Genomic DNA, 23,077 nt, shown 5'->3' with positions numbered 1-23,077 from the left:
ATTCCAAATAAATCGATCATTCGGCGGCGTTATAGCACCGCACCTTTTCCTGCATTCAAAGGCATATCTGATGCTGCATTGTTTTTAGTGTGGGTGTGTTTGAATGCTGTCTCGCACACACACACACACACACACACACACACACACACACACACACACACACACACCATCATCATGTCTGAGTGTGGTGGAGAAGGATGGATTATGTAACTGTATATACAGCGACTGAACCCCACTGCAGCACCACAGAGAGGAAAAGACAGGGAGACACAGAGGAAAAGAGAGAGAACCGGTCCTCCCTTCATCTATTTTTACCACCTCTGTCGGGCGACGAGCCTCTGCACCCCGTCCTTATCCCTTCATCCCACCCCTCCGTCCATCTCCTCCTTTTTAATTAACCCTCCTCTTCTCCTCCTCTTCCTCTCTCCATCTCCCCTCTGAGTCATCTCCCCTCCCCCCTCTGTCACCCATCTCACCCCCCTCCTCCCCTCCTGTTTCCCTCTCCCTCCCTCCCTCCCTCCCTCTCTCTCTCTCTCTCTCTCTCTCTCTCTCTCTCTCTTTCTCTCTCTCTCTCTCGCTCTGCCTCTCCAGTATTTTCTCGGTTGCCGTGAAGAAGGGCAGAACACACACACAGGCGGCAGGTAAAGGAAGGAAATCCTCTCTTCCTTTTTTCATCCACTCAAGACGTTTTTGTGTTTTACCATCCCGTTGTTTTTTATTTATTTATTTCTTTGATCTCATATTTCTGCTCAGCGCAGAGAGGGTGCAGAATGATGCTACCTGGGTGTTTGGTGTGAGATAGAAATGCTTCAGTTGTAGGTTTTACTAAATATGTGTGTGTGTGTGTGTGTGTGATTTTGCTTCATGCATTTCCTCTCATTTCTCAGAAATTGGCTGTCATGTGTGTGTGTGTGACAGGAAAGGATATGTGTGTGTGCATGTAGGCTACCGTATATGTGTGTGTGTGTGTGTGTGTGTGTGTGTGTGTGTGTGTGTGTGTGTGTGTGTGTGTGTGTGTGTGAAAGGAGAAAGGAAGAGATATGTGTGTGTGTGTGTGTGTGTGTGTTTTGGCAGCAGGAACATTATATGTGTGTACGAGTGGATCCTGCAGTCAAGAGTGTGTGCGTGTGTTAGATGGTTGATGTCTTTTAATATGGCAGGCACAGGACTGTGTGTGTGTGTGTGTGTGTGTGTGTGTGTGTGTGATTTTGCTTCACGTTTGTTTATGTGTGTTTTGGCTGCAGAAATATTACGTGTAGCCTATATATGTGTATGTATCTTCTCTTGGATTTCTTGGAAAATGGCTGTCAAGTGTGTGTTTGTGTGTATTTATGTGTGTTTGTTCACGTATGTGTGTGTGTGCGTGTGTGTGTGTTTTGGCTAGAGGAATATTATGTGACATGCTCATGCAGTCAATTATGGTGTAGTCGCCGGTATATCAAGTGTGTGTGTGTGTGTGTGTGTTTTGGCAGCAGGAACATTGTATGTGTGTGTGTGTGTGTGTGTGTGTGTGTGTGTGTGATCTTGCAGTCAATAATGGTCGGCTCCTTCATATCAAGTGTAAGTGAGATCTAGCTAACATGGAAGGCACAGAAATGTGTGTGTATGTGTGTTTTGTTTGTTTGATATCTGCGTCTTTGGCAGTCCGTGGGTGGATGTGAAGTGTGTGTGTGTGTGTGTGTGTGTGTGTGTGTGTGTGGTGTGGGGTGGATGTGAAGTATGTGTGTGTGTGTGTGTGTGTGTGTGTGTCTGTGTGTGTGTGAGTGTGTGTCAGAGTACTTGTGATAATTGCGAGTTGAATATATGTGTGTGTAAATATGGAAACATTATTAGCATTACGTATGTGTGAGACTGCTCCACTTCCTCTGTATGTGTGTGTGTGTTTGTGTGTGTGTGTTTGTATTTGTGCCATACGTGTGATGATCTGCCTTCTGTTCCCCTTCTTCCTCTTCATCATCCTCTTCCTCCTTCTCTTCATCCCCCATTTTTCCTCTCTTCTCCAGCCAAACAGGGTCATTTAATTATTTATCTCTCTCTCCCCTCCTCCTCCTCCTCCTCCTCCTCCTCCTCCTCCTCCTCCTCCTCTCTTTATCTCTCTTGCCCTGCCTCGTTTTGACTCTCCATTTCGTCCTCCCTCTCTCTCTCTCCTTCTACACCTCTCTGTTCCTATGTCTCTGTCTCTTTGCATATCTTTCTATTTAAATCCATCTTTCACAACTCACTACTCATTTCTGTCTTTTTGTTTTTTGTTTTTACTCTTTCATACCTTCATTTGTTTCTCTTCTCGTTCCATCCCCTATCCATTTTCGACGTCTCTTCCTTTCTCACCACATATATTTTACTTGGACTGATTTTCCAATTTAATCACTACTTTATATGTATTTTTATAGATATTTATTTATAGATCTTTAGAGAGTTGGGATGAGTTATTTCAGACGCCCTGGCTTCTGGAAGTAAACGTCACATTCATCTTCTTCATACAAAAATGTAAGGTGGCTGACAGTTTGAGCACTTTTGGATGAATGTAAAAACTCTGCAGGTTGAATCGTCAGTGCTTTGCCAAATTCCTGACAATACATACAGTGCTTCATGTTTAAAGAGTCGTAGCACAAGATCCAGTTACTGGCTTTTTTGTAGCATACTTCTTCCTCAGCAGATGGTGTTGAATGGAGTTAACTAGATCTAAAATGGTTACTTTTGGGGCCAATTTTGGATGAATTCAGCAACTATGGTGCCACGTTTTGTGCACAAATGCGTCTCAAACCTTTTCTTAACCTACAGAAATGTGGCTGAGGCTCATGGGCATTGCAGTATTTAGAGTCATTAGTAATGCTAAACTGACAAAAGAAACAAAGTCGAATACACTTATATCGTTAAATGATCCAGCGGAACATTGAGGATGTGAAAGAAAAAAAAGAAATGGAAATTTACACTGGGGACAAAATACTTGCCCTCACCTTTTTTGGTCTATAATTCCAATAGTTATTTATGCGTGAGCAATTTCCTACTGAATTGTGTTTTGCAATGCAACCCATGGTTTGAAATGTTGGCAATTTACTATCCCAAAGAAAACAACTGTGTGAGAAATGTAAGTTCCTAGGACAAAGCGTTAGGAGAAGCGTTTTCATATCCGCAATATGGATTTATCTGAGTTAGCAGTGTCAGAAAGTTGGCGGATTTGCAAGACAACCGATTGGGGAAGCAGTGAGATGTCTCTTGGTCAAGCTCCACACACAGGGTCCTACACTTCCCATAATGCAACTCTCTGCATCTTTTCTTAGCCCTTTTTTCGCCAAGTAAATGACCACATCTTTAAAACCTTTAAAACACTGCAGCGCTTTCTGCTGTAAAGTCTCCACGCAGCGACCACCCTGATGATCGTCTGGTTTTTTTTTTTTTGAGATTTTAGAAAGCTCCACTCAGAGCCGCAGAAAATATTCTCCTATATAATAATAATAATAATAGGTAAACTGATATGCCCCTCCAATCTTCAAAAATCAAACTGAATTGAATCAGGAGATCAGAGATCCAGCATTTCTATCCATTTTGTTTATTTTCGGGCTTTATTTATCTCTCTTTTTCTTCTTTTGTCCCATCCCTCTTTTCTTTGCCTTTGCCTTTCTACATCTATCTGCATTTGCGTCTCTCCCTCCGCCTTCCTTTCTCCCTTTCCCTGCGTCCTCCGAGCCTCTTTTTTCTTCTTCTCCATCCCACCATACAGAGATACTGTAGATGTAATGATAATATACATGTCCTCCTTCCTTGCGTGCCTTCATCCCTCTCTCTCTCACTCCCTCACTCACTCTCTCCGTGGCTCGCCCACTCACGTGTTATTTCTTTCAGTGCTGGTATATTTTCTGCTGAGCACTGCAGTCTATGGTAGGTGTGGTGCGTTCATGGGTGTCCTCCCTCTCTCTCTGCTGCTGTAGAGCTTACGTAACTCACGGCCCAAGACGGCACAGACAGAGATGGAGGAAGACAGGGATGGACGTAACAGTTATGAGATAAACTCATTGATGTGGCGACAGGAGGAACATATGTTTATGGATATGAGATGTGAGCAAATATTGAGAAACACCTGGCTGGTGTCACGCAGACATGACTGACATTCATGTAGAAATAAATTAAGATTAAGAGCCTTGCACACAGAGTCTCAAATGTGTGCATGTTTCTTCGTATCTGTCATTCTAAAAACTGGTCACTCACAGAAACCTTGCACACTGCGTCTCATGCGTATTAGTCCCGCATTGCCAGACCTTCCCCCACAGCGCTGTGGAGGAGGGTCTAGCTAGTCCACACAGCATTCCGGGATGGGAGAAAAACATGCTCTGGTTCATTGGCATTTCTTAAAACCAATCACAATCGTCTTGGGCGTTGCTCGGCGTCGAACTGCAAAATAGCCTCAGGAAGGAACTTGTTTTGGTGGAACGTGTGTACGTTTTCGACAGCGCCAAATACAAGTGCAAACAATCCGATAACTCAAACCAATCAGACAAGGACGTGACCGAATAATACATCATCAAATGCAGGACGTCGTGGATGTTTTTGTGACGGCGCACCAACGCTCCATAATTTGCCAATTTTGAGTTTGAACGAAGGGTTGCGTTTTGCCCAAGCCGTGTCGACACAGCGGCTATGATTGGCGAGAGTGTGGACGTAATAACTGTGCGCCAGTTCACGTAGGCAGTAACGAAATCTGCACACAAGTGGTGAGCCGAAGATGCTGAATGATACCAGTGAAGGGCGATGTGTCTCGGCTGGCTGTCCAGCTATGTTCAGATCACCAAAACGCATTTTAAAAAGTGTAAACAGAGTCATAGATTTAGTTTAGATTTAGGTTCCGGGTGTTATTTACATACACGCACGTTGACTAAACTTTCATTGGTGTAGGAATATTAAATGTAGCCTATGCTTTGCGGATTTATCAGGAAGAAGAAATAAAAATGATGTAAAACTGTTGGCAGGTGTCCTGTATCCTGCTGCTTCACCCTCAGGAGGAACCTAAAAAACTGCAGTACTCTTGGGTGGGGCTTCAAAACAAACAAAAAGAGAGAGAGTGTGAGAGAGAGAGAGAGAGATAGAGAGAGAGAGAGAGAGAAAAAAGCCCATGAAATGAATAGAGAAAACCGCCCACACATCAATCCCCTTGACTCTGTATGTGTGGAAGTTTCTGTAAGCTGGCGGCGAGTCAGACACTTTATCTGCTCTTTCTCATGCTGAGCACCATTTATTCATTTTACACATTTTGCTGACGCTTTTATCCCCTGCGACTTAACAATGAGTGTAAGGCCTGAATAAGCATAAATTGGTAGGTCGTCGACGTTGTAATCGAACGACAGTGAGGGGAAAGTGGATGGAAATATATTTCCTGAGTCACTCAGAAGGATCACGTACGATAGAGAAGTGCTGAGCAAAGGAGTCAGAGGGAAGAATAAAAAGACAAGAGGAGTGATGTGATTTTGCTGTCAGGTAAAAAAAAACAAAAAACAACACGCACAAAGAATTTTTGTCCCCGAGGAGGAGAAGAAAGAAAGAAAATGTGTAGCTTTTAATGTCTTAAGACATAAACAGGATGTGTTTGCATTCAGGCCGTGAGTCAGATAAGCACCAGGGGGGAATAATGCCGACAACAGAACGATTATGCAAAGAAAGAGAGCCATTAAAAGATACTTATTGGAGAAAAAGAAAAGTCACTTCAGTAGTTTCGGATGGTCTGAAAGCTGTTTTAATTCATGTTGTACTGTGTCGCATTGGACACAAACATCCAGGAGACAGAAAGGAAAAGAAAAAACAGCAGTTAAGAATCTCAGAGGTCGAGTTGCAGTCTCAAAGGCCACAAACGGAGACCTTTGGCAACACCGACAGTGACGCTAACGTTTCGCCGCCTGATTGGGTCTTGTCGGTCATGACGTCTTCGTTCGAGACTAAGCTACTAATGTTACCATGGCAACTACCAGCAATGGGGCAGAGTAGGGCTGGGCGATATGGAGAAAATCAAATATCACGATATTTTTGACCAAATACCTTGATATCAATACCGCAACGATATGGTAGTGTTGACTATTGATGCTTTCACAAAATATTTACACAATGAGATTTGTGATAAATAATCATCAGTAATGTGGATATAATGACTAAGTGGGTAAAGGCAAATAATAGAACAGTCTGGTAAGTTTAGAAAAGTACATCACTCTACTGTAATGCAGCCTTTAAAACCAGGAAAAGACAACACTAATGCCATATTACAATATTACGATATCCAAAATCTAAGACGATATCTAGTCTCATATCACGATATCAATATAATATCGATATATTGCCCAGCTCTAGGGCAGAGTAAACATTCTGCCTGCGGTTTACAAGAGGGTAAGCCTCTCCCAGGAACGCGTAGCTGCTACGGCGCCATTTTTTTACTGTTGATTTATATAACTTTTCCCACTGTTTTTTAAGTTCAATATTGCAACATCTTTCCAGAAGTGCTGAATTATCGTGATTTCAATATTGCCCGAAATAATCGTGATTATACTTTTTTTCCATAATCGAGCAGCCCTAATTTATACCTGCGCTTCTCTCTGATCATTTAAAATGTCTGCTTTGAGGAAGCTGTAAATCGTTGTACCCTCTAAAATTGAAACTTCCCCAAAGATATGAGTTCAAACGGCCCATTATCTGTCTGTCTGTTGGCAACACAGTATAGTTTTACATTGATGAATGCACACTAAAGAGAAAGAATGAGAAAAAGATGTGTCTTCAGGAGTCGACACACCCTCTACTCAGTGTCAGTGTATTTGCAAGGACAGCCTCGTTAAAGTGGTTTCGGCAAAGCCAGCAGCGAGCCAGATTTAGCTCCTTACAGATCGATAAAGTATTCCTACAGTACGGAGATGAGGGCGGCATAAAAGGCCTTTTTTGACATACTGTATCGTTGCAGTGCTGCGTGCCACGAATATCAACGAAGAGGGGAAACACCCACAGAGGAGATGAGCATGGATGAGAGTGAAATGACAATAAGGACGATGCTCCTAACGCATCGACGAGTGTTCAACTCACTTTCACTGAAGGGCCACACTGGAAAATGAGAATCACATCAAGGGCCAGACATGTATAGTTTATTGCCATGCTTTTATTTTCATTGAAAAAGTAAAATATCATTTTTGTTTCTTTTTTGGAGCTTTCTCCGACGTTTTTGTCGACACTTTTGTGGCTTTTACTTACATTTTTGTTGCTTTTGTCAACTTTTGTTGCATTGTTGTCGACATAAAGCCTTACAAAAGTTCCTTAGCCATCATAGAATTTAGCAAATCAAGAAAAACGGTTTCCCGTCTCTTTAGTTTGGCGCACAACTAGGCTTGCCAAAATGTAATGTGAACCTAAACTGATATGCGGGCTGGATCAAAATCTGCGAGGGGCCGGATTTGGCCCGCGGGCCTTGAGTTTGACATGTGTCCTAACGTTTTAGAGTTTAGGGTTGTGTTTTTTTGATAAAAACTTAGATCTTTAGTTTTTACTTTTCGTGATTAGTACTCGTCTTCAGTTTTTGTGGAGATCGCTTTCAGTTTTTCCTTGTTTGACAGTAAATTATTTATTTATCCTGGGACTGTTTCCGCCTATCCCTACACAAACACTACGTCACATACCTGAGGAACCAATCCTACTTGAAGTTTTAAGCGCTAGTTCGTTGAAATCATTATACTAACAGTTTGGGACGGACATAACATTTTGGAAAAATACTACTCATAATGGAATGGATCAGGATAACAAATGAGCCAAAAGAAACAACACCCACCTTTCCCACATTGTACAAAAAGGGGAGAGGAGAAGGGGTGAAAGGCATTTAAAGAAGGGACTACAGAAGAAAAAATGAAGGAGGAGGTTGCTATGAACTTATGTGCGTATATACATTCTGGAGTTCGGAGCTCCTCCCAGTCAAAAATAAACTGTAGCCAGATAGGTGTTATAACAAAAAGAGAAGAAGAGATAAAGGTAAATATGACCCTTTAACACATATATAATAAAGCAGCCTCGCCAAATCTACACCAATGGTTTCCAGTCTGGATGAAAGCAGATGCATAATTTACTCTGTTGCTAAATAATTTATCTGCAACCTGCTTCCAGAAACAGCAAAGTAACTGCAGTGTGTGTGTGTGTGTGTGTGTGTGTGTGCGTGTGTGTGTGTGTGTGTGTGTGTGTGTGTGTGTGTGTGTGTGTGTGTGTTTGCATGTATGTGCGTGGGACAACCCAGTCCTCTGTGGTGAGCTTTGATTTTCACAGCGAATCTGCAGTGATGTTGTTTCTCGTCTCCCCTGACAGGTTGTTCTGTGTGTGTGTGTGTGTGTGTGTGTGTGTGTGTGTGTATTTGCGTGTGTGCATGCATGTGTGTGTTTAATGTTAAAATAGATCTTTTTACCTATGAGATCTCGCTCTCTGTCTCCGTTATTCTTTCTCCCCTCTTCTTCAGTTCAATCTAAAGGTGCCCTAACTAATATAATGTAATATAGTAAAATGTAACCCTATTTTCCAACAGGATGCACAATACATAAACCTAGTTACAGCAGTCATGACGTTGCCTCTTTTCCCCTCTGTGTGTCTCTCAGGATGTCGATCGTCAGCATCGTTGCCAGGGAGATCTTGGACTCCCGGGGAAACCCCACTGTGGAAGTGGACCTTCGCACAGAGAAAGGTCTGAGCCCAGAGCCTGAAATAACACATAAAAAGAAATAACACAATGCTCAGATTCATCACGTCAGAAATTTGCCAGAAACTCAGAAAGACTCAGCAGTGCAACAGCATCTCGGCTGTAATCGTGGATTGTTTCTGTCCAGATCAATCATTTCTCAGTTAAGGGACGATTGGGGCTTAGAGTCTAGTATAAGCATGCTTTCATGACCCCACTGAGAGGAAAACAAAGCAAGTTACATTTTATACAAGATAACTTACAGAGTACCGCAAGCTGCTGCTCGATTTTGGCGGACATTACGGTTAAATGTAGTCCACAAAAGATGAGCATTTTGCTGTGACGAAAGAGAGTGTTGGTGTTAAAGGGTTACTGTCTCAATATCAATGTTCTGCCCACTGAGGTTTAATAATCCCTTGCATTTAAAACCTTAATTTTCTGTCTGACTTTCAGGTCTGTTCAGGGCTGCGGTGCCCAGCGGAGCATCCACGGGAATCTACGAGGCTCTGGAGCTCCGAGATGGAGACAAGAGCCGCTACAAGGGCAAAGGTACGGGGGACAGATTGCCTGTGTTTGCATTCATATTTACATTCCTCATAACGTTAAACGCTGCATTGTCATATTTTTGACCACAGGAGGGCAGAACGATTCCTAAACATTCAAACACATCCCTGAGTTAGCCTTCTGCTAGCTATTGCCTTTGTTTCTCTGTTAGAATACAGTCGGTTTAAAGCAATAGTTGACAAATTTGGGACAATGGACAGAGCTGGGATAGCTGTTTTACACTGCTTTTGGTCTTAAGCTTTATATTTAGCATGCAGACATGGATAATGGTATCAATCTTATTTAAGTTTTGGCAAGAAAGCGAATAAGGGTCAAACTATTCTTTTAACATGGCTTGTTGAAAATGACTTAGTGAGATTTATTATTAGAGGTTCGGTGAGAGCCACAAGGCGCAGCTGAAAAACCAAAACATGAGATTAAAAAACAACAAGTTCTCCAAACCACATGACGGTATAGGTTGTTTATTTCTACCCTCTAATACCAACACATTCTCACTCCCATCTCGTAAAATACGGACGCTTGGTCAGGTGCCTTTGTCGTTGTTATTGACGCTAAAAGTCTCCTTTAGCATCATATAGCGCGCTTTAACTAAATGCGCTTGGTCGGGACGATTGGCGTCCCTTTTGACGCAGTTATGTTAAGGAAAAGGTCCGTGACACGCGGGAATAACGGGACGGTTAAAGAAGAAAGCGACTTTAGGAAACACGCGGGACATGAACTCCAGTCTTCTAAGTCCAGTGTTTGACCCATCCGCCACCCCAACCAACCTCCATACGCGGAATTTCATCCTTACATACTACTTGCTAAACCCCGTGTAGCTGCTGCTCTCCCCGGTACGTTACACAAACACGCTGAAGGGCGCTTTTTCCATCGCTTCAGATGCTGACAGCCACTCGGAGTGAGAACAGGTTGCTAATACACACACCACAGGAGCGTTTTCCGTGCTCAAATCTAAACCAGAGAACGTAACGGTCGTGGTTTTAAACACATCGTTAACGTTGTGAAACGGTCGCAGTTTGGTTAGGTTTGGACACCAAAACTAGAGGAAGACATAGAGGAAATTGTCACAGGTCGGACTCGAACCCTGGACCTCTGCAGCGAGGCATAAACCTCTCAGTATATGTGCGCCTGCTCTACTACTGATCCAACCTGGCCACCCACACCCTTTTTTTCTCATCTAGTTGATGCAGAATTAAAATTTCCCTGTTTCTGACTTACTTTGTCCTCTCTTCTAGGTGTCTTGAAGGCAGTCGGGCACATCAACGATACTCTGGGTCCCGCCCTTATAGCCTCTGTAAGTCACCAAAACATTCGTACACTATATCATTATTAATAACCATATTTAAAGATACAACGTCGGGGATCCTTTGTGAGTTCTCAGCAGGCCTGTCGCTCAACTAGGGAACTGGGTACAGAGTTGTTCTGGTTAAAAGAATAACTTTTGGGAAGTTGCTTGTTTTTTTAGGTTGTAGCTACAGTTTGTGATTCTAGTCAGTGTTAGCAGTATTTCTACCTACATCTGAGATGTTATGTTCATGTGCCTCCACAGTCTAAGGCCAGATTGAATCACTTATACAAAGACGGAATTGCCCTTTCACATGTTGCACAGGACAGCAGCTACTGGAAATACTCATTTGGTTGAGGTAGAACGGGTGCAACTCTACGGACAATGAGCTGCTCTATTCACACATTCTCATTTGGACACTACACAGACTTTGTACTCGGGAGCTGGCACGGTGAAGGCCGTTTAATGTCCGATCCAACTGATTTCAGGGCTTTGGTTAGTAAGGCTGAAAATGTCCAGTTTCGACCTTAAATGTGAGCGAAACAACCTTGCACAGCAGGTGACACCAAGCGTAGGTTCAGTCGATCAATGTCCAGATCAATATCACATCTGGATGCGCAGACAGCTCTCAGCTATCTAACGGAGGAGAGAAGTGTGTGTGTGTGTGTGTGTGTGTGTGTGTGTGTGTGTGTGTAGAGAGAGATACTGTGAATGAAAGATGACGATGTGTCTGTGTGAGAAAAAAGTGTGAGTGAGTGAGTGAGAGGAACAGTGAACGAGGTGTTCTGCGTAAGGAGTTGTACGAGTGTGTGTGAGTGTAATAGTATGATTCAGATATCTGCAGCAGTGCAGTATGGGTAATTTCCATCAGTAGAAGATGTTTTTTGCCTGGAAATAAATGTAAGTGATCAGTCAGGCGGGAAAAAAATTGCTTGGAGCTCCTGACTTGAGAGAGACGGATGGGTCCTGTTGTACTAGTGTGTGTGTGTGTGTGTGTGTGTGTGTGTGTGTGTGTGTGTGTGTGTGTGTGTGTGTGGCATTGCCATAATGATGATAATGACGCTAAGAACTTTGTTCATAAAGTACTTTTTTATCCAGTCAAAAACGGGATATAAAACTAAAATGTAAAGATCTGTCAAAACAATAACAAGTAAAAACCACAATGGATATTTAGGAATTATGTGAATCAAGAAAAAATGAAGGCTAGTCTGAGGCTCCTTTAGACTGAGCCTGTTTATTTATTCATTTTATTTTTTTTTGCTGAAAAATCAGGGAACAGGCCTGAAGCTTTAAGTGTTACATATTATCTCGGTGCGTTTCTGTGTCTGTGTGTGTCTCTGCAGGGCATCAGCGTGGTGGAGCAGGAGCAGTTGGACAACACGATGATCGAAATGGACGGCACAGAAAACAAATGTGAGTCGAAACGAGTCGTCAGGACTAACAGCACATCATTGGAGTCCGACAGCCAGCTGGAAATCTCCTCGTTGAGTCACACGCATTTTGAAAAAAAAATGTTTATACCAAAGGCACGTTTGTCACAAAGTGGCAACGAGAGGCAACGAGACAGACGGGAAACAAGACGGAGCAAATAGATTGCTGTTGGCACGACAGATTCAAAACTCACATCCTTAATAAATAAATTCACTGTTCATTTATTTGTAATCTACAATCATGCCAACTAATCATTTCAGGCAGCGCAGAGAACCTGTCAGACTAAACTGGAGCTGAATGTGTTGTGAAAAGATTTCACAATACTTTGTGACATTTGGACTTTCTGTCCATGTTGAAATAGATACAATTATATCTATGTAGGTTTACACAGACAAACGTATAAGAAAGACTGCAACTTTTTCTCAAGAAACCACATTGTTTCATGCCGCCGTTCACAGTGTATTATTCCTGCAGTGGATGACCTTATCGAATTATATTTTGCAATCACATTTAGCAATAAATCCTCATGATTTATGCCCAGAACCCCTAGCCTGGGAAAACCCTGACGAACTTCCGGCAAATTTGAGATTTGCACTGCAAGTCAGTCTGGCCAAGAGCCCATTCAAGCCCATTTCCAATTTTTACCAAATCGAGGCACCAATCACAACCGTTGCGGGCGGGCTTTACACGATGACGATAGCGCAGCGACGGCAAGCAGCTTTTTGTTTACATTCAACATGGCGGCTACCTAAGCGCAGCAACCTGTTGATGCCGCTGTCGCTGCTACGTCACCCGGATCCTTGGTCTGATTGGTTGAAGGACTATCCAATTGCGCCCAGAGGCATTTGAGCGGCGTCCGTTGGTGACGCCTCTTTGGAAATGGGCTGTGAATGAACCTTCCCCAGACCCACTCTCAGTTACAACTGAGAAGGGTCTGGTGACAGCCAGGCTACAGAATCCCCATATTATCATAAGCATCCGGACTTTAAAGAGACATTGTGGTGAGCTATATTTATGACTTTATTATCTGAGAATGTATATATATATATATATATATATATATATATATATATATATATATATATATATATATATAAAATAATGTGATGAATTTCTGGTTTTCTGTCCCGTCAAACAGCTCAGTTTGGGGCCAACGCCATCCTGGGAGTGTCTCTAGCCATCTGTAAGGCCGGTGCGGCGGAGAAAGACGTCCCCCTGTACCGCCACATAGCCGACCTGGCAGGAAACACAGAGTTGGTGCTGCCAGTTCCTGTAAGACCCAAACTCACCGCACAACATCTACCACCACATCTACCCAAAGCACTTTGAAAAAAAAATGTGCACCCTGAATTTGGGCGATTTCCTGTGCTACTAAATGATTTCATAAGCTACTTTATTGTTTTTTTCCAACAAAAGCAATACATTTCCTGCTATAGCAACACCATAAGACTATCAGAGGCATGTTTATGAAGTTATAAAACTTACAAAGGATGTGTAAACGTAAAAATACAACCTTTTTTTACATTCGGATAGCTTTCAAATGTAATTTATTCATATTCATATATTACACTCATGTGTTTGCACTGTAACATGATTTGGAAAAATAGTTTTAGACTTTTGATGAACCCCACATTTACTATTTACACACGCAGGCCTCTTAGGCTGCTAAAATTATTATTTAACTCTTCTTTTCTCTCCTCATTTCTTTTCCTTGTCTCCTTTCTTCGACTGTCCTCTCCTCTCGTTTTCCTTGTGTTTCTTCTGGTTTCCTATTGTTGCTTCACGTTTCCTCGTTTCCTCTCCTCTTGTTTCCTCTTATGTTTCCTCGTTTCCTCTCGTGTCCTCTTCTTATGTTTCTTGTTTCCTCTTCTCTTGTCTTCTCTCATTTCCTCTCGTTTCCTCGTTTCTTCTCGTTTCCTCTTGTTTCCTTTTATGTTTCCTCTTGTTTCCTCTTATGTTTCCTCTCGTTTCCTCTTGTCTTCTCTCGTTTCCTCTCGTTTCCTCGTTTCTTCTCGTTTCCTCTTGTTTCCTCTTATGTTTCCTCTCGTTTCCTCGTCTTCTCTCGTTTCCTCTCGTTTCTTCTACTTATGTTTCCTCTCATTGTTTGTCGTTTCCTCTTGTTTTATTTCCTCTTGTTTCCTCTTATGTTTCCTCTTATGTTTCCTCTCGTTGCTTCTTGTTTCCTCTTGTTTCCTCTTGTTTCCTCTGGTTTCCTCTCGTTTGTCATTTCCTCTTGTTTCCTCTCCTCTTGTTTCTTCTTGTTGCTTCTCAATTCCTCTTGTTTCCTCTGGTTTCCTCTTGTTGTTTGTCGTTTCCTCTTTTTTCCTCTCCTCTTGTTTCTTCTCGGTACTTCTTGTTTCCTCATGTTTCCTCTTATGTTTCCTCTCGTTGCTTCTCGTTTTCTCTTGTTTCCTCTCGTTTCCTCTCGTGGTTTCTCGTTTTCTCTCATTTCCTCTCCCTACCTCTCCTCTCCTCTTGTTTCCTATCTTCCTCTCTTCAGGCCTTTAATGTGATAAATGGAGGTTCCCATGCAGGTAACAAACTGGCCATGCAGGAGTTCATGGTTCTTCCTGTTGGAGCCGAGTCTTTCAAGTAAGAATTCATCTCCAAAACTATTTTTTTTAAAACTATAACATGAAGGATTTATATTTGGCCATTTGTTTCTATTCATTTAATATCGAAGAGTTTTAGTCGTTCCTGTCTCTTCTCCTAATGCTCCTCATCATTTCTTTCTCTCCTGCTGACGTTGGCCTCTACACTCTGACGACCTCTTCCTTCCTTCTTCCCTCCCTCCCTCCGTCTGTCTCTCAGGGAGGCGTTGAGGATAGGATCGGAGCTGTACCACACGCTGAAGGGGGTGATCCAGGAGAAATACGGCCAGGATGCCACCAATGTGGGGGACGAGGGAGGATTTGCTCCCAACATCCTGGAGAACAGTGAGGGTGAGGAAGATGATGATCTGAGTTGTGTGATGACGTTTAATTTCCAATTTGGTTGAACCTATTTAACCTCAACCTGCCTTGTCTTCTTCACTTCCTTCATTGAACATGCTCGTAGTATGTGGAAAAAAGGAGTGCATGGCTCTGGAAAAGAAGCTTTGAGTTTTTGATGTTTATTGCTGAACTAAAACAAAATGTTTACTTTGCTTAGCAGGCGTTTGGTTGACCTCTCCGCACTTTATATAAAATATAAATATTTTTGATGTATTACTTTGTGATTTTAGTTGTGCACTGTGTTTTAATATGTATCACACTGTATGCTTTATGTAAAGCACTTTGTGATTTGTATCCGTGAAAAGCGCTATATAAATACATTTTACTTACTTACTTAAGTGTGAAATAAAACCCTATTGGTTTGCATTATGAAATCTGAAATCAGTCATTGCAAACATTTTAAGACAATAAAAATACTCTCCTTTACTGCCATAGCTTTGATTGGTGTTCAATAATAAAATCATGCATTGTCACCTTAAAGTAAAAATATTGTTTTTTTTTTTTGTTTTTTTTTTTAACCCTCCTGTTGTCCTCGGGTAAAATTTGACCCATTTTCAAATCAGAAATTTGGGTTTCTCTCAACCAAATAAAAAAAAAAAAAAAAGTAACATGGATGGTTCCCTACACTGCTCTTCACAAGTAAAATAAATGATCAGTTCACTACTTTCATTGAATTTTGGTGTTTTATTCAATTTAATAGCATTTGGAGAAAAAAAATCATAAAAGAACGTTGAAAAAATGTTGAATGTCAAAAATGTCAGAAAAAGATTCAATAAACGTGGGAAGAAAAAACTAAAATGTCAAAAGGCGCAGAAAAAAATCGACAAAGACAGCGGGAAAAGTGACAATTTTTTAAAAAAAGTGACAAAGACCTCGGGGTTAAAGCGGCAAAAGTGTTGAAAAAGACGACCAAAACAAAAAGTTGCATGGTCGATGGGAAGACAACACAAGGGTTAAAAGCAATAAACATGTAGAGGAGGTTGAATCAGCTTTTCAGCCCTTAGTAGTGTCTGCATATCGGTCTCTGAATGCGTTGCTTAGAGGGAAAGGGACCTCTGGTTTGCAGCCTGACAAAGGCAAAAACAGAAAAGGCGTTCATCATTCTTTCCATTTTCTACTTTTTGCCTCACATTTCCATATGTCTCCATCTCTACTTCGTCCTCTCTCCTATCACCTTAGCTCTGGATCTGCTGCAGACAGCCATAGAGAAGGCCGGCTTCACGGACAAGGTGGTGGTCGGGATGGACGTGGCCGCCTCCGAGTTTTACCGCGAGGGGAAATACGACCTGGACTTCAAATCCCCACCCGATTCAGAGAGACACATCTCCGGAGAGGAGCTGGCTGACATCTACCAGAGCTTCGTCAACAACTACCCAGGTGGATTATAGTTGTTGTGTTTGTTGATCTTCCGGCAGAGACAAAATATATTTTATTCTAGGGATCCACCGAATCCAAATTTTTGGGGTTCGGCCGAATACCGAATCCACTGGTTAAGATTCTGCCGAATCCGAATCCGAAACCAAATACCAAATCCTACTCCCATCCTCAGTCCATTAACACAGTAAACACATTAATGAAGTAAACAACGTCCACAGCAGTGTATTTGCAGTGCACAACTCGTATTCTTTCGGACATTTCATACGCAAATGTTTTAACAGCGGCGATGTTGTGTATTGTTTAGGGTTCTTGCCACCACGAGACAAATCGGCATTGTAAATTGAACATGTAGCTAGATTTGAATCGCCTTCTTTTGACTGAAAGTACTGCCAAACATCACTTTTTCTGCTCACGAGTTCCATTTTCATTTTCTCACAGCCTACTGCATTGAACGGTCCAGCGACGTAAACACCTTCCCGTAATCAACGGCGGCGTCATTACGTTGACCAGCGTAGCACGCGTAGTGCAAGTGTAGGGTTCGGTTTGGTGGAAAACAATTCTAACCCTGTCAAAAAGCCCAATATTAGGCCAAATCCGAAGCCGAATCCTGGATTCGGTGCATCCCTGTTTTATTCACTTGTCATCTCTCCTTCCCAGTGGTGTCCATCGAAGACCCGTTTGACCAGGACGACTGGGAAGCCTGGTCCCGTCTTACGGCCCAGGTGGGGATCCAGGTGGTGGGGGACGACCTGACGGTGACCAACCCTAAGAGGATAGAGAAAGCTGCGGAGGAGCGAGCCTGCAACTGCCTGCTGCTCAAAGTCAACCAGATTGGCTCCGTCACTGAGGCCATACAGGCGTATGTCTGCTTTGCTTCAATGTTAATGTTAAATGCACAACGATGATTTCAGAGTGGGCGACTGACTATTAAGTCTTAGATGTCTGAGCAGGTAAAACCAAGGCGTTGGAAAAGATTTAGCATTGCTTCACAAAAATCCTTGTTGTGGGAATCGACACAGAATCATGCAAAAGCACCACTTTAAGTCTTGAGTTTACCAGAAATGTGCTCATAAGTTTCTTAGAAATAAGTCACATAGCATGAAAGAACCATAAAAAAATAGTCTTAGTTGACTAAGACCAAAACGGCCGATTAATCAACTAATTGAATAAGGGGGGGGGCAGCCATACTTCTGAGTAAACTACGCTGTAACCAAATTGATTTGCTCCAAAGCAGTTGATGGAAACGCATCTGATTTACATTTCCATGTACATTTACAAACAGGTCAAACACATTATTGAAATGATGAAACTCAAACTGATCTACAAACACGACCCATCGATGACAGACCAAAACGTTGCGAACACAGCGTTGGTCCCGCGCTACACACACTGCTTCCTTCAGCAAGGGAAAAAAGTAATATGGCTGCCTCGGGCAGGCCAGTGAACTGACCACAAAAGGTCATCCATCTCGGCTGAAACGACAGAGAGGCCTATAGGGAGAGAGACGTAGAGCCCCAGCTGCTCTGCTATCAGTCACACATGTGGAAACACACACACACACACACACACACACACACACACACACACACACACACACACACACACACACACACACACACACACACACACACACACACACATACACATACACACAGCTGCATGTGTCTGTCACATCACACATTACCTGTCAGCCATGATGACCTTGTGCCAGAGACGTGGAGCGGAAAACTGGCCTTTACAGGAGATAAACGTAGGACAGGAAGTGACAGGAGGTTTTTACTATGAAGATTAGCTGTCCGTCAAATGTAGTGATGCAGCTATCGCGTTTGACTGTACTGCTGATATCTTTGTGCAGAGAGTGCGTACTCCAGTCTGCGTACATCTCAGACTGAACCAAACGTCACTCAGGGTTATGAAGCTATCAGTCATGACAGTGGAGCCGGATTACATCAGGAGGGTGAAATAATAGAAAAGGGTGCTGATGACAGTAAAGGTGATGTATTGTGCCCGTCACATAAAAAGCTTCCTGCGTCATTCATGTGATATATTGTTCTAATACCTCAGCAGGATGAGGGGGGAACCGAGCGAGGGTTGTTCATTAAAAAAAAAAAAAAAAAAAAAAAAATTTGAAAACAGTGTTTTTGTCGCATGCCTCCACGGTGAACGGAGAATCAAAAACGGAGAAAAGTCTTTAGGCATTATGAATAACAGCGTTTTCTCCCACACAACTTGTTATCCATGGATATATTATAAGAACATGATACAGCGCTCAAGGCGGAGCTGTGCTCATTTCTGTGAGGGTTGCTCAGTGCCGCATGGAGCCAAAAAAGTTCAACTACCGTGTATAAAATTACCTGGATGATCAGCACTGCTTCTGCACTGTACAGCCCATGGAGCAGTCACATTAGAGACCTCCGGCGGGAGCCGGCTACTTCTGGTTTAGCGCTCCACTAACTTGAATGGGGATTAAATGATTCAATCGTAAGACTCATCTAGACTTTCCAAATGTTATCGGACCGAATGGATCAAGTGAAAAGAATCTTTTTGCGGCAGTTGTGCCGCTAAAAAAAATTATATCCACTGATTTATGTCATCTTTTGCCATGTAGGTGGGGAAACGTCTTTTTGGGCCCCATTGCCCATTGCATGACAGGATGGACACAGGTTAACCCTAACTCGTTAAGCCTAACCCCTTTAAAGTGTGTTCCCACATCAGCGATCACCTTGTGCCCGTGCCGCTCATAGCGCCTATCCTGGGCACTGCATTTTAACCCCAACCTAACCCATATGTCCTAACCCTAACCCTAACCCCCTAACCCTAACCCCCTAACCCTACTTCATAAACACATGCACTTTCACCTAAACCTAACTATTTACAACATTTCAGCTACTCATCTGAGAAGCTTGCCGGAGACTGTGCGGAATAAATTAAAAGTGCTTTTAGATGTTTATTGTGTCGCTGGTCTTTACACTGCAAACATCAGGAGGTCATAGTTGTTCCGTGTGTGTGTAAACTTTCTTCCTCTTTCTGTCCGTCTCTTAGGTGTAAACTGGCTCAGGCGAATGGTTGGGGCGTGATGGTCAGCCATCGCTCAGGAGAGACAGAGGACACCTTCATTGCTGACCTGGTGGTGGGACTCTGCACTGGACAGGTACACACGCACGCACGCACGCACGCACGCACGCACGCACTCATGCATGCATGCATGCACAATATTTTCTTTTGGATTATAATCTTTGCTGTCTCTGTGTTGCAGATTAAGACTGGCGCTCCCTGCAGATCTGAGAGGCTGGCCAAGTACAACCAGCTCATGAGGTCAGTGACACACACACACACACACACACACACGCACACATCCTGTAACACACTAACTTTATTGCTTTATTTCTATTTAATTAAAAATTTGACAGATTTTAATTTCTAATAATTTATTGCGGACATTCTGTGAGAAAATGGACTCATACCGAATTCTGTTTCTCTCTCTCTAAACACTGTTCATGACTTGTTTTACTGTTTTTGACAAATTTCAATAACCAACTAGTGATCATTTCTTATCTTACTGTATCTTTACATTTTTTCAGAAGACTTTATATGAACTCTAGTCCAGGTTGCAAAGTTTGTCTTTACAGGATCATCAAAACTTGTCAAACCCGTGGACAAAACCCCCCCCCAAAAAACCGGAAACTTAAAATCTGCATATTAGCAGCATTTCTTTTAAAGGTACAATCGCTGCGTAATTGAAAAATTTAGTTCTCTGTATGTTCGTTTGGCTCCAAATCTGGCAGCGGCCCTGCTACTGTATAACACGACTCCTCAGGTTCCAACTTTGTCTCAGCGCTTAGCATCGCAGAGCTAATTGACGTGACAGGCGACAGCAGCGTCGGTGTCACCCCATGTTTCCGAGCCAGTCAGCAGCAGCAGCAGGAGGAGGAGTGGGAGGATGAGGAGGAGGTGGAGGAGGAGGAGGAGGAGGAGGAAGTGGGATCGGCTCAGTGTTGTAATCCCATCGGACTGCTGAGGAGACACAGGAGAGGTGGAGGGTGGAAAGACTTACAGAAGCATTAACCAGCGATAAATGCTAATCAGTGCAGTGAAGCAGGCGCACACACACACACACACACACACACACACACACGCACGCACACACGCACAAACACACACACACACGCACGCACGCACACACGCACGCACGCATGCACGCACGCACGCACGCACGCACGCACACACACACACACACACACACTCTCTCTTATATGTACACTGCTAAACACTCACCAATCACGCACGCACGCACGCACGCACGCACACACACAAATACACACACTCTTATATGTACACTGCTAAACACTCACCAATCACACACACACACACACACACACACACACACACACACACACACACACACACACACACACACACACACGCTTGTCATACAGTTGCAGCTATGGAGACATGCTCTTTTAATTTGTTAAAGAAGTAATCCAGCGATTTAGTATTGTATTTCCATTAGAGCTGCATAATATGAGGAAAATATGCAATAATAATGTTGTTTAATATTACTTGCAATAAATAAATATTAAAGGGGACTCAATTCTGCTTTTTTCTTTCAGAATTCTGCTAAAATGAAACAAATTGCTTGTTGACTTGCAAGAGAAATCCTAAAGTCAAAGCAAAAGAGGCACACAAGTCTTTGTTTCTTGTTAGTGACAAAAATCTTGATTTTCTGAGGATGATGAACTCTTCTCTGTTACAGACAGACATATTTTCCTTTCACGGCTTAAAAAATAATTTCTCTCCTCCACTCTATCCTTTTCTCTTTTCTTCTCTGCAGGATTGAGGAGGAGTTGGGTGACCAGGCGCGCTTTGCAGGCCATAACTTCAGGAACCCCAGTGCCCTGTGAACCTGACACACACACACACACACACACACACACACACACACACACACACACACACACACACTGACAGACACGACAAACATGAAACAAGCCATGCAAAATGAAAGATTCATGAAAAAACACACGAGCAAAAGAGCCAAGCAAAATATTAAAAATAAAATAAATTATGCACTGGACTTATAGAGATGATGCTGTATGCACACACACACACACACACACACACACACACACACACGCACACGCACGCGCATGCGCGCGCACACACACACACACACACACACACACACACACACAAACACACACTTAGTACATATGCAACACACGCTCACTCAAATGCAAATGCAGGGGAATATCATAAAAACATCAAATTTATAAGCCAGACATGCACTGTTACTGTAGTTTTAAAGGAATAGTTCATGTACAGCCAGAGGACAGACCTGCAGAAATAAAGGTCATTGTTGTAAAAACAGAGCGATACATAAGTAGAGATATAATAGAATAATGTAGACTGACGCACGCAACTGAAAACTTTCAGCACCAAAAGAGAAAGATGCACTCGCAGAAACAGCGGTTTCAGGGACTGAGTGAAAAAAAAAAAAAAAAAAACTACACAAAACACACGAACACTTACACACTCTGTTGTGTCACACTCTCACCTGGACACTGAAGTACCTGCACTCCACCCACTTCTGTCCTCCTCCCTCCCTCTTTTTGTCTCCTTTTTCTTCTCGTCGTGTCTGTTTCTCAGTTTTCTAAAACCCCTCTTTTTCTTCCCGCCCTGATGTGATTCTGATTATTTGTCCTTTATGCTTGAAAATCCCGCCTTTGTCCTAAAGAAAACAAAAAGAAATATCTAAATCCCTACGTTCCTTCTGTTCCTCCTGAATGTCAAATAGAATAGCTGTGTTGGAAAAAGAAAAGAAAGAAAATAAAACAAAAACAAAAAAAAAGACTGCTTATCATTGGAAATAATGTGAAAATATGTGAAATAAAAAGATGTTAATTTACAATTTCAATCAAAGTTAAAAGGTCTTTGTCTTTTTTTTGTTCCCTAGTTTCTTGTTCAAGGGTTTTTGTCCTATAAATCAACAATGCATACGAGTATCATACAGAAAGTTATGCACACTAAAACTTATGATATCATACAAAAACCAGGAGACCGCTGCTTGGTCACGTGACATCGGCTACAGAGCTTGGTGCTACAGAGCGGCGGTTGCTAGCTGTTTAAGCCGCTACAGAGCTTCGTGACACTGGCTACGGTGCTCCGCATGGTGCTCCCATGGTGTTCCCATGGTGCTCCCATGGTGCTCCCATGGTGCTCCGTTGTGTCAGCAGTAGTTGGGGGTTCAGTTACCCGAGAATAGCTGACTGTGAGCCAGGTACAGAGTTGGGCATCGTTTGGATTTTAACAATTCTGATTCCAATTGCGATTCTTCCTTTCAATTCCGGTTCTTATCGATTCTCGATGGAGATTGGAGTTGAAACGGGTCACATGCCTATTTTCACAAATAAGAGGAAAGTTTTATTTTGATTCAATGGTTGGTTGCAGTTTTACCGGCCTTTTTCCAACGTAAAATACAGCCACACTAGAGCGCCGCTTACTGTGCTCCAAGTCTGCAACACAACAAGCGCCTGGCTGCTACAGAAAACCAAAACTTGCGCATGTTGAATTTGGAACCCATGATCAGATTTGAAACCAAATCCTCCAAACGATTCCAATAAAGAAACGATTCCACTGGAATTGTAATTTTTGAAACGATTCCAATAATCGGTTCTCGATGCACAATCCTAGGTACAGAGCACCGCGAGCTGCAGGTCGTGGTGCTCCGTCAGGTCAGAGGTAGTTGGTGGTTTA

At 42.7% G+C, this 23,077-nt stretch overlaps 1 protein-coding gene across 1 annotated transcript; it reads left to right on the top strand.

Annotated features, from left to right (window-relative positions):
- Window positions 1–526: 526 nt before the first annotated feature.
- Window positions 527–21,368, top strand: eno2 (enolase 2). The gene is made up of 13 exons (XM_031294779.2): window positions 527–641; window positions 8,595–8,680; window positions 9,128–9,223; window positions 10,474–10,532; window positions 11,867–11,936; window positions 13,093–13,226; window positions 14,455–14,546; window positions 14,766–14,896; window positions 16,127–16,324; window positions 16,982–17,183; window positions 19,367–19,475; window positions 19,581–19,639; window positions 21,156–21,368. Exons 2-13 carry the CDS (start codon window positions 8,596–8,598, stop codon window positions 21,223–21,225), a joined length of 1,305 nt encoding a protein of 434 aa, XP_031150639.1. The 5' UTR covers window positions 527–641; window position 8,595; the 3' UTR covers window positions 21,226–21,368.
- The last annotated feature ends 1,709 nt before the right edge of the window (window positions 21,369–23,077 follow it).

The sequence above is a fragment of the Sander lucioperca genome, chromosome 16, assembly GCF_008315115.2.
Source record: "Sander lucioperca isolate FBNREF2018 chromosome 16, SLUC_FBN_1.2, whole genome shotgun sequence".
NCBI lineage: Eukaryota > Metazoa > Chordata > Actinopteri > Perciformes > Percidae > Sander > Sander lucioperca.
This window is presented reverse-complemented; position numbering and strand designations above follow the sequence as displayed.